The sequence below is a fragment of the Lupinus angustifolius genome, chromosome LG15, assembly GCF_001865875.1.
Source record: "Lupinus angustifolius cultivar Tanjil chromosome LG15, LupAngTanjil_v1.0, whole genome shotgun sequence".
In the NCBI taxonomy this organism is placed as follows: Eukaryota; Viridiplantae; Streptophyta; class Magnoliopsida; order Fabales; family Fabaceae; genus Lupinus; species Lupinus angustifolius.
The window spans coordinates 15185122-15197294 of NC_032023.1; the positions used below are offsets into that span (position 1 = coordinate 15185122).

Here is a 12173-nt window from a genome sequence, read left to right on the forward strand (position 1 = left end):
GAACAATATCTGCTCCAAACTATACCATCTTGCAAATTTATGTATATAAAGATGAAGTTTGCTTATTTGAAAAGTTTTGCTTCAGCTATCTTTCCTACCCCTCCTGGGCTATGACTTCTGGTATATGCAGTAGATGTAGGTTGAAGCCTTTTGCTAGGAACTAACTCTGTTATACCTAGGAATAAAATGGTTAATTTTAATTGATTTGAGTGGTTAATTCTGTTGCTTAGCACGGCTTTCGGGTTCAAGAATCCACCTTTTTTAGAGTAGCTTATAAATAAAGGTAAAAGGACCAAGTAAGAAGAAAATTATTCATTTGGAGAGAGTTTGGCCACTTTGGAGAGAATTAGGATCTCTTGAATATCCTACAAGCTCTGTTTGTATCCATGTTCAGCTATCACATTACATTAATAACAGAACTATTTCTGAATAAAGTTAGTTCATTCCTGTATATTCTTTCTCAGTTCTTGGTCCAGTTCTATCAACTTTCTCATTATGGAATTTAATACTTGGCATCAATACATGTGGTCAGACCATATGATTATTTAGCGTTTTGGATGGTGACTTATGGTTGGTGTAATTTTGAAGTTATGTTATGAAGCTGAACTTTATTTTAAAGAAAATATCACGTAGCTGAAGCCTACTATGGTCCTATACTGTCACACTTAAGTCCTGTCGGTGAATGCTGAATGTTCTTTGGTATGTTATTTCTAGTATTAATGTAAGCATTGATAAGGTGGTCTGATGGTTAGGATGAAGGGTATAAGGAATATAGTAAAGAATGTTGTGAATTTGAGTCTCACCCGAACAAAATAATAATATACTAATATTTGCCTATAATAAAAGTAAGCACCTTCTAAGGCCTGTTTTTGACAGTGTATTAGACTATTAGGACAACCATCCATTTTCCTAAACTTTGAAGTACTAAAAAAAGAGAAAAATTATTTAGGTTGTATTCCACAAATAAATCACCCCCAACACATTGGTTGAATGGAAGAATTAGAGTGTTGCTATTGCTACTCAATTTATAGCAGTATAAGAATTTGATAACTTGAACATCTCATGCAGCTAGCTACACATTTCTAACGCATGAAAACTACAAGTCTACAACTACTCTTGAAGACCAGGCTCAAGATCAGAAAACAGTCTAATGACAACTGTTCCTTTATAAAGGAATCAACACCCTATACATATATCATCATATACGGATCTTGGTTATACTTATAGGCTTATATATACCCGAGGGGGACAAAGACTAACGTAATTTTTTTCTTATACCGAAATTTTATATATAAAAAATTATGTATCACACCCTTAAAATAAGTTTAACATATATTATATAGTTTATGAGATTTAAACTTATCACCTCCATATTAAAATAAAAGACAAACAATTTTATGTTATATCTCCTCTTTACATGTAATGGTAAGGTTATGTATATTTATATCCTCCCTAAACTTACTCTCTTAATGTCAATGAAAAGAAGTTTCCAATAATATTTAATATATATATACTAATAGTATAAGTGTTTTATATATTGTTAGCAAATTATACACCATTTATATGCTAATATTATTGACTCTCAAATAAAGGTAATATAAATTAATAGTGAATGATATGTTTACAATATAAAAAACTTTACACTCACAATGTGTAGATTTTAAATTCTTTGCACTGACTTTCAATATTTTTTTTTGTAAGTTCTGTTGTTATTTAAAATAACTGCATACAAATGGAAATATAAGTGGATGTCAATATAAAACTTTTTACATTGATGGTCAGAATAAAAAAGCACACGAGTGGAAAATCAGTGGATGTCAACCTAAAACTTTTATACATCAAAAGTTAAGGTGATTTGCTTAAGTCATCTAATTTGGTATCAACTTGGCATCTTTTATAAAGCAAAACTTGTATAGCTATTTTTTTACCTTTTATATTTTATATTTTATATTTATTGATTTACTTGAAGTTCTATAATAACAAGTAATAGGAAAGTGAAAATTGATGCCTATCCTTTCTAAAATAATTAAGTAATAATAATAATAACATTTAAGTTAAAATATGTTCATATTAAGCTATCTTCTTATTTATTTATTCCTAACTTACTTATTGCAGGAAAAATCTTAAAATACTATCTTGAAATATGAGATAAAACAGATCTCTTAAAATACTATATTTTAAGAAGATTCGTGACACTGTTTCAATTGTGCAAGCAAACTATCAATAACATAGATTTTTGTTATCATATTCTTAGTATACTCACCACACTATGACTACTAGTGTCAATTCTCGAAATTTTCACAATATGACTACCCGTGCCAATTCTTTTCCCTCCATAGTGAGTAGTAGTGTTAGTTCTCGAAATGTCTACAATATTGCTACATGTACCAATTTTTTCTCTCAATACTGACTACTTGTGTCAGTTCTCAAAATTCCCACAATTTTGGCTGCGTGTGCCAATTCTAACTGTCACGAAAAGAAAGAAAAGAGGAGAAGTTTGCCGAAAATGCGTCAACGGAAAATATGAGAAAGAAAGAAAAAGTTGAATGAAAATGCATTGAACTTGTGGCAAATTATAATGAGGGGAGAAGACCTCTATTTATAACATGAAATGTTTTTCAAGTTCCTCATATCTTCAATGTGCCACTTAAAAGTTATTTTTTCAAAACTTTTCTATGTTTTCAACAAACCAAGTTCCAACAATAATCTCTACAAATTTATACATTTCAAAAACTTACTTGTAGTTCAACTTAAATTAAAAAACGACAATATAAAAGGATTTAAAATCAAGTTACAAAATCATAGTTGTTGAAAATTTATTTTATATTATTATTATTTTATAATAAAGTTAAAAACACTAGTAGAAATCATTAGTTATTACTAAAAAGATGCAAGGATGTAAATGTGTATGAGTGGGTTTATAATCTGTATTTCTTTTTTTCTCTCTGCAGAAAAGCATCAGTATTATATCATAAATTTAGCTTTCTCTCTATATATTAATCAAACTGATTAATATTGCAGGTTGAAGTACCCAAACTCATATACAATATGGGGATATAGTTACATGTCAATAGAAAAGGAAATATATACTATTCTTCACTTAAATTTGTCAAAGTGTTGCCTTATAAATAAAATTAGCTTCAGCTCATGCATAGTCCTAGTTTGATGAGTCACTTTTTAAGGGTTTGTTTGCGAGTTAAATATTAAGGTGGAGTGAAAGAGAAAAGAATATATCACAACCATAAAATATATTTATGAGATGATTCTAAATTCTTTGCTTTCTTTTCTTTTCAGAACCCAATTCTAAAAAAGCCCCTAGGAGAAAAAATCACTTTTGAAGAATTCCCATTCAAGTTTTAAATGAACAAGTGACTTCGCAAGATTTTAGGGCTCAATAGGACCATAGGCTGTCCCAGCTAAGATGGTCATCAATTTTGGCTTTGAACGATGAGGTCTGGCATTTGCAAATCCAAATGATACACCACTTTTTATACTTTTTTATTTGGATAAAGTATATATTGATAGGCACGTTTCTATTATTTATTTATTGCTCGACAAAATGATGTAAAAAAACTAAAAACAATGCAATAAAACGGATGAGTAAATATCATTAATGATTAAAAGACTTCACCAAGAATCATACGTATGCATAAACTAGAATAATAGTACATTAACATGTGAATTCATAGCATTTCTATCAATCTTAGCGCAGAACCTAAGGGTCATAAATAAACATGGTGGTTGTTGCTATATCTATAATGCTACTCATATAAGCTAGCTACAATTGTTGATATATATGAAGTAGCATCGTGAATCGTCCCAACTATATGAAACTTCACAAGTATCTTTCATAGAGTAAATTCAGGAAACAAGGATGTAATAATTAATTTCCTTCGAGAGTGTAAACTGTATACACTTACAGTGTAAAGATTTATACACATTTACTTTATCATTCACTATTCATTTGTATTACCTTTTCTGAAAAATCAACAATAATTAAAAATCAATGGTGATGATAAAATGATAGTGTATAAAACTCATATACTATTAGTGATGATAAAATGGATGAAGGAATGAATTCAATTCGCAAGATAAAATTTGTATGGCTAGCCCATCTCTTATTTATTTCTTAGATTGTGCCTTGACTTAAAATTGTTGCTAAATTGAGCCAAACAAATTGGTTTGAGGAGATCAAAATTGTGTACATTTCCTAACATGATTTCGTTAGAAAAATGAATGATCATCTGCTTGCATATATATGGTCCCGCAGCTATGTAAATAATTATCCTTTTATGTCCTTTAAGTTAGGGGCTGCCTAGTACGTAGAAACCCTAATGTTAAAAGGGCATGATTGGAGAGAAGCCATAACTAACAAGGACATAAATGTTTTTTAACAACTACAATTTGATATATACCAAGGATGTATTATTAATTTAGTGTTGTAAGATTCTATTAAATCTATAGAAATATCAAAAGTCATGATTGGTTTGATTCTTAGAAGTGATATTTTTTGGTAGAAATAAAGATTTTCCTAATTAATGGAAAAACATGTACTATAAAAAACAAAGGAAAAATAACATGTTAAGACCTTTTTGTCCTTTTAAATGTAATGAAATAACACTTTTGTCATTAAAAATACAAGAAAAATGAAATATTTACCTCTTTATTAATGGAGAAGATCTTTATTTTGTTGGGAAAACAGTCATAAAATATTAGTTCCTTACTAATAATATAAAAGTATATATTTGGTAGTATAAAACAAATTGCATATAGATGAGTTACTTAAGTATGATAGCAAGAATTTGATATTAGTTGCATGTATGGGAAAAAATTGTTGCTATAGATAAAATCTATATCATTAATTTAGTGAGGAAATAAATTGTTTAAGAACTAACTTGAAAATGGTCTTGGTGCAAAAAAAATTTATAAGATATATACTTTAAACACGGTTGTATCAACATAAATAAAACTTATTTATATTAGCATTTTAACAAACATGTCAACTTGTATTTTTTAAATCAATAAATTGAATAGTATGGATTTATACTTCCACAAATAAAACTTATATAGACATAAACGGAAATTTTAAAAATTAAATATAGAAAATTTACTATTAGTGATAATAATAGTATTAACTCCCTTTATAATAATATATATATATATATATATATTATATTATATTATATGAATTGAATACAATGTTCATGGATATGAGGATATTATTATGACATTATCCTCATCTAGAGTACCTAACACTGCCTACATACATCAATTTTATCTCATCATTTGGTCATAAGGAATGAGAATTTCCTTGGTAAGTGTATAAATTAAACTTTTCCCAAACCCTAAAAATAGGAGACTCGTTCTTCAAGGATAAAAAGATACAATAATACCATGCAAATCCAAATGAAGTATATTCCTATATATATAAAAAAATTAAAAATCATGTTTATTTGTTATGATCTGGATTCCTGAAACGTACACAGTAAGTGTTATTGTGGAGTAGAATACGGTTGAGTTTGGCAACAGAAAGAGATTCCTCCCATTAAGGGGAGCATTTTACTTATTAAATGAAAATATAAGACGCTACTAGATTCTTACGATCAAGAGTTTAATTTTTAAAACTGATATATATTAGAAATAATAGTTACAAACCTTGAAAAAATTAGTTCATTGGCGATAAAATACTTACGTTAGTACCAAAAATGATAATATAAATATCCACACGTTAGACCAAATAAATAAGAGGATGAAGTATCTCATCATGTGATGAGATAATTTCTCTCCTTACGCCAATTAGGTAATAACAGTTACTTTTTATCTATTTTAAAATTAAATAAGAAAATTAAAAGTAAAAAACACAAATGTCTAGTAATAAATAGATGTGATGAGATAATTTCTCTCCTTACAGCAGGACATACTTTATTCTCAATAAATAAAGGCATCATTGGTTAATATTTTAACAAGCGTATATTATTATATTATTCTTACAGGAAAGTGTATTAGGTTTTATATCTCATAAGATATGGAGTGGATGACATTATTCTCTTACACGGTTACCAAGAGGAATGTTTGTGGACCCTCCACTGGTAAGAGGAAGAGAAGAGACTACAGTCAAGTCCAGCTTCTTCTGCTTATATTATAAGAAAATGAAAAAAAATAGATCCAAAATCAGTTAAAAAAATAAATGTGTTATTATATGTTGATATATTTTTATTTTTTAAGTATCGGAGATGATCTTTGCTCCTCAAAAGAATGGATTCAGAAAGCAATGGAGGGGAGGGACACATATAGTGTTTTATTACATCAGGGAAAACCATTCGACATTTGTGTTTATACGAATGTTTCTTTAAAAATTAACTTTAGAAACATGAGCCATGTGTATAAAAAAACTTTTTATGTTATTAGCGTACACTTATTAAATTCTTATATAACGATAAGTTAGGTTGACATGCACACATATCTGATAAAATTTAATAAAACCATGATAATTTATATTACTCTTAATTAATGAAGGCTCATATGTCTTACCAAGCAAGTCATACATTACTTTAGTTTTTTAGATCTCATTGCAGTGTTGCTTGATGAAAACTGGTTTAATTGAAGGAAGAATCTGAATAAGCAAGAGGGTACAGTTAAGATCTGACACAAAGTTCTGATCGATTGGCAAAGCAAAATGAAAGTAAAAGAGAAAGGATGAAAGATAGGGAGACCACTTTTCCTGCAAAGGATTTGACAGCCATCATTTCCAACTTCACTTTATGTCCCAAAACTACACTATATAAAAATAATCAACCATAATATCCATGTTCACAACTTACAAATAAAACACTAGTGATTAGGTGCACTAACCTTCACAAGTAAATGGTACTATTAGTCTAAATTAGCTTTTTTTATCAGAAGAAAACATCTATAATAATAGAAAAGTAAAATTTAATACCATTCTCATGAATCTGGATCCTTTCCATTTAAATTTAATATACCATTTTTTCTCATATTTTAGTAATAGACTCATTACTATTGGAGATTTAGACTAAGGGCTCATGTATGTGACCGACAAATAGATACCTGACAATAAAGAACAATAGTAATTGACGGCAACCCTTGATATTCTTCATTCCCTTGTCTAAGAAGCAAAACCATGAGTGTAGATCATGATAAAATAACATGGTTTTTGTTACAAGGTAAAGCATAAAATCAAGTGGAGTTAAAAGTCTTCAGATATAGGTTATGAACGTGCAACAACAGAAAAGCTTTTTAACCTAAAATGAAAGGTAGCTTCAAAATGCATCGCACATTCTTCATCAAAAGCCAAATCCCATAATGGGACTAGGGAAAGGAAAAGAAGACCAAAAATTAAAGAACCAAGATAGAAGCCATTTACCCTATTTTTGGTTAGTGATTCTGATCACACTCCAAACAGCCACACTGAGATTAAAAAAGAGCAAAAATAACAAAGCTAAAAAAAACACCAACCCCTTTGTTCAGCTTTAATTTCTTCTTTCACCTTTTCATCACTTTTTTTTTCATTTTCTAATATCTACCATGATCCACCACCTAACATTCCATTCCAATAGCCACTTGAATCCCCTTGATTTCTATTCTGCTCATGAAACTCAGCACTGCTTGGAACCTGTTGCTTCAAATTCTCAGGAGGAAACAAGATCCTTGCACCACTAGCACCATCTTGATGAATTCCATGGATACCACCATAGCCATTTTCAAACCCTTCAAGACTGAAGTTAAGGCCAGGCTTAATAAAATCTTGCAAAGGTGGAAAACCAGCTGAGTTATACATAGTGCTGGAATCTGACAAGGTCATAGGCATGAAAGAAGTAGTGATCCCAGTTTTGAGAAGTTCCATAGCTGAAGAACTTTGATTTTGAAGGTGGTGATGTTGAGTTTTGTCTAATTCAGTGCTATAAGGAACCTCAATAAATTTAGATAAGGTGCTATAGTCTTCAGTTGGTGGTGGATATGCTAAGTTAAGATCTTGGCCATGATGGATCTTTGGGTTCTGAGAAGCTGAGTGAGAGAAATTGTTTGGTGTTGTTGATAGATCAGGAAGCTTCTTATTTGATGGACCATGTTGTGAAGAAGTAGTTGTTGTTGTTGATGTTGAAGGATTCATGGATCTTTTGTTCTTTCTTGAGCCACCACCAACAGGAACATTTCTCAAGGAACCACCTTCAGTCCAATACCTTCTGCATGTTTTGCAAAAGTACCTTGGCTGAGAGAGACTATAGTTATTGTAGTAACAGAATTTAGTGTTTGTTGAATTGCACCTTGGACAGTTCAAAGCTTGATCCTTTTGAGGCCTTGCCCTTGATCTCTCTAACATAGGAGGTTGAGATTGAGGTGGTTTTGAAGAACCTTCCATAGGTTTAACCACTCCAATACCCTGAAAAATTAATATCCATAATTTAAAATAAAAAATAATAAAAACAAAAGACAGGAAAAGGACATAGCTGAACACAAAAATCTTTAGGGGAGAATGAAATAAAGAAGAAAAATATAGAAGCTATTTTTTACACTTTTAATTAAGGGGTTACAACAGCATCAAACAAATTTGTCAAAAATTTTCTTGGGTAATTTACTTGCTCCTTTATCTGATGGTGTGGAAAGGAAAATATGGGGAAAAGAAAGGTGCAGTATACTTTAAAGTTTCATAGAAGGAAATATAAAAATAAGGACAAAAGATCACAATAAGACAGCAACAAAAATTGAATTTAATGTGTGGGGGAGCTAAGCTGAACATCAGAAAAAAGTAGGAGAAAAAGTAAAACATCACTTAGAACTATAACAATAATAAAATCAAAGCAATTTAAAAAACCCAAAAAAAAATGATATAAATCATGGTTTTAATATCACAAGCCCAAGAACAAAATTCATGATTATATCTAAAGAAAACATAAAAAAAGTTCTCTATACCTGTGCCCACTGACTTGTGTCCATGGATTTAAGATGGAAAGGGAAAAAGGAAAAGCTATGGAGTCCTCAAAGAAAGAAACACAACCACTTTTCCAGAGGGAGAGAGTCTTAAAAGCAAGTGTGGACTGAAAAAAGCTTAATAGAATTGAGATATAGTGGTGGTTCCATCACTTCTATAGTTCCATGTGTTGGCCAACTAGCTAGCTATATTTCACAGGGGTAGCATAGTCTTTTTAAAACCTTCTAAATTTTTAATTACCTCTATAATAAAGTTATGTTATATATGATATGATGACACATATGGAAAATTTGTGAACATAGAATGTAAGCCTAGCTAGTGATAAAAGTGTTTCATAGAAGTCAACAATATTCTTCATTAGTGTCTTTTTGTAGAAGCACAGTAGATTTAGTCGGTTGATTCTATTATGAGGAAGAAGGAATTGATGATTCTTTAAATTCAATATATCTGATGTTCTTTTCTTCCTTCCAGATATCTCTTTGTAAGTAGAATGTAACACACAACTCGTCAAAAATTAAGGATGAACCCTAGTTTAAAGTGATATTTTACAAGTCTAAATTTTTTATAATAGTATGTTATATAGAGATGGCTTATAATCAAAAGATTATCGATAAAATGATCCAAGACATCTTAACCAGCATTATTTAAATTAGCCTAATAGATGAATAATTATTATATGTTGCACGAACTTATGTAAGTCATTTATAATTGGCCCACCATAAAAGAAAAAAAGTAATTAGTTACTAAGGATAAATTTTGTAAAAGACAAAAACTATTATTAATTACAAGATACTTCAACCCTAAAAAAATATGTTATCTTCAATCATATACTACACCAATAACAATAAATCAAAAATAGAAAAAATAATGAATATTTAATTTTTTTAATTGATATAACATGTTTTTATTAGTATGAAACAAGATTTAGGACATGATTTATGATATCAAATTGTGTTCTCACTTCTCAATATACATTTTCATTTATGAATGGATAAAATAATCAACTTGTTTTTGTTATATATTCTAATTTTTTATGTAAGATACCTTTTATGTAAGCTTTTAGGTGCTCACAAGAACAAAAACAAGTTTCATAATTCAAATAATGTTTATAAAGATATTTCTAAATTATGCACCAACATAATTCTCCCATCAACAAACGAGATTTGCCTCCATAAGTTTTTTTATGAGGAAAAGGTAACATTTTATTAGAAGTGGAAAAGAGTTACAAATGCTTCAAAAAAAAAAAAAAAAAAAAAGAACAAAAAAGTGGAAGATAAAAAGTAATTAAAAGTCGATGATAAGACAAGATATGAGGTTAGAAATTCAGTCCAAATATATAAATGAATCTTTATCTATTTGTCCATTGATCCAAATCCAAGATTTAATCCTAGCGGATTCAAGAATCTGCTGAAGAGAGGGTTGGACAAAATTAAAGATAAAATTGTTCATGTATAACTAGATAACCCATATAGTGGCTAAGCATATGACACTCTAGAGTTTTGAATAATGCATGTGAGAAATCAAGCCCATGTGAGTAGTAAAATGATGTAGAGGTTGGAGAGGAAGAGATGTGTTGATATTCAACCAATTGTAGAATAACTGTTAGAATGAATAAGTGAGATTGCAAGAAGGGAAAATATGTTTAGAAGTTTATGCATATTCATAGCAAATTAAAAGGGCATAAGAGATCTCCTCTATGAGCTAAAGATACCCCTCTTGAGAAGTGCGCCCAAAGTTTGTAGTCTATTCAAAGGGAATAAAATATCTCATGATATAAGGAGATAATTATCTCCTTATAACTACTAAAATCATGATATGTGTCATATTTAATTATTTTTTATAAAAAAAGTTTTTAATATAAAACAAAATAGTACGCATGTCATATTTTTACTAACCGAAGAGATAAATTATCTCGTAGTATAATCAAGTAGATACTTTATTCTCATCCTTAAAATGTCTCTATGCAAATGTAGTCACATTTAATGGAGCTTTGGGTTTTCAAAGGATATGGAAATGGTTGTTATTTTGTGCCAATTGTTGGTGTTGCTGAATAAGAAGGTCATAAACCGATCTAACCAAGTGTTGGTTGGATTTGTCATGGCGCCAGAATTAAGAATGTTTGCCTCAAGAAGTATGAGTAAATTTTTATCTACGAGGGCAATGTTAGTATTTTTTATTATTTTTATCTTAAATATAAATGATGATTTTGTATTTAAAAGGGAGATAGAAATGATTATTAATAGAATGAGTATGTAGACATATATCACTCCTACAAGTTTTTAACAATTCAGTGACAAAGAAAATGCAACTTTCGTTTTGTGTTATCAATTTGATCATTCAACAACTAATTGATATGTAATTGTATTGTGTTTTCTTTTGTAACTTACATCCTCTCAATTCCTACAATAACACAATACTCTTTACTTGATGTGGTCGATACATGTATAAAATCATGATGCACTTTGAGTGTAAAATATTTTAATTATCATATGTATTACTCACATATCATAAAAAATTAAGCTTTACAATAATGAAGCATATATATAATAATAATGTAAGGAAAAAACCATGTCTAAAATTACATTTTGTTATGAACATCTCAACAATTATATTATGACATGGAAATATATAATTAAAATCGAATTCCATATATGCTAAAGCAACGAAACCATTGCAGTCATCTGCTTGACTAGATTAGTGAATAATGAATATTTATTGTGTCGATCAGAAAATCATTACCTGCATCCATTTGTTTTAAAAAAATCGGTATGAAGTAGGGTCTCACTTCAATAAATTTGTCTGTGATAAAGGAAAAAGCAAAAGTGAAAAAGGAGAAAATGAGAGAGACATGAATTGTTCGATCCAAATGGAAAGAAAAAGAACGTATGGGGATTATCCAGTTAAGCATGCTGCAGGGCTATTTATCGGGCAACCTTATATAAATATGATAAGAATAAACAAATAATGTTACCTGCGTATATTTATGGAGTTTAATTATACCTTGAAATTATTAACATTTTTGGACACTGTCAAATCAATAGTATTACATTGTTAATTTTTGTATTATTATAACTGTCTTAGAGTTATTGGACTGAACAAGTGGTATCGTATTTGATTTGATTTTTTGTAATAACTAACTTCAACCTATCGGCCTAAAGAAATGGTATAGTATTTGGGTTCTTGAGTCCCAAGTAACATGTGGTATAAAAAAGGTAAAAAAGAT

General features: G+C 29.5%; 1 protein-coding gene across 2 annotated transcripts; it reads right to left on the minus strand.

The window, feature by feature from the left end:
- LOC109328763 (dof zinc finger protein DOF4.6-like) lies at positions 7203 to 9100 on the minus strand. Of its 2 annotated transcripts, none has more exons than XM_019562374.1 (2): positions 8932 to 9100; positions 7203 to 8401 (listed from the first exon to the last, which is right to left on the minus strand). In XM_019562374.1, exons 1-2 carry the CDS (start codon positions 8953 to 8955, stop codon positions 7541 to 7543), a joined length of 885 nt encoding a protein of 294 aa, XP_019417919.1. In that variant the 5' UTR covers positions 8956 to 9100; the 3' UTR covers positions 7203 to 7540. The 2 variants fall into 2 exon arrangements, with proteins under 2 accessions (XP_019417919.1, XP_019417920.1); XM_019562375.1 differs by lacking the exon at positions 8932 to 9100 and adding an exon at positions 8533 to 8845.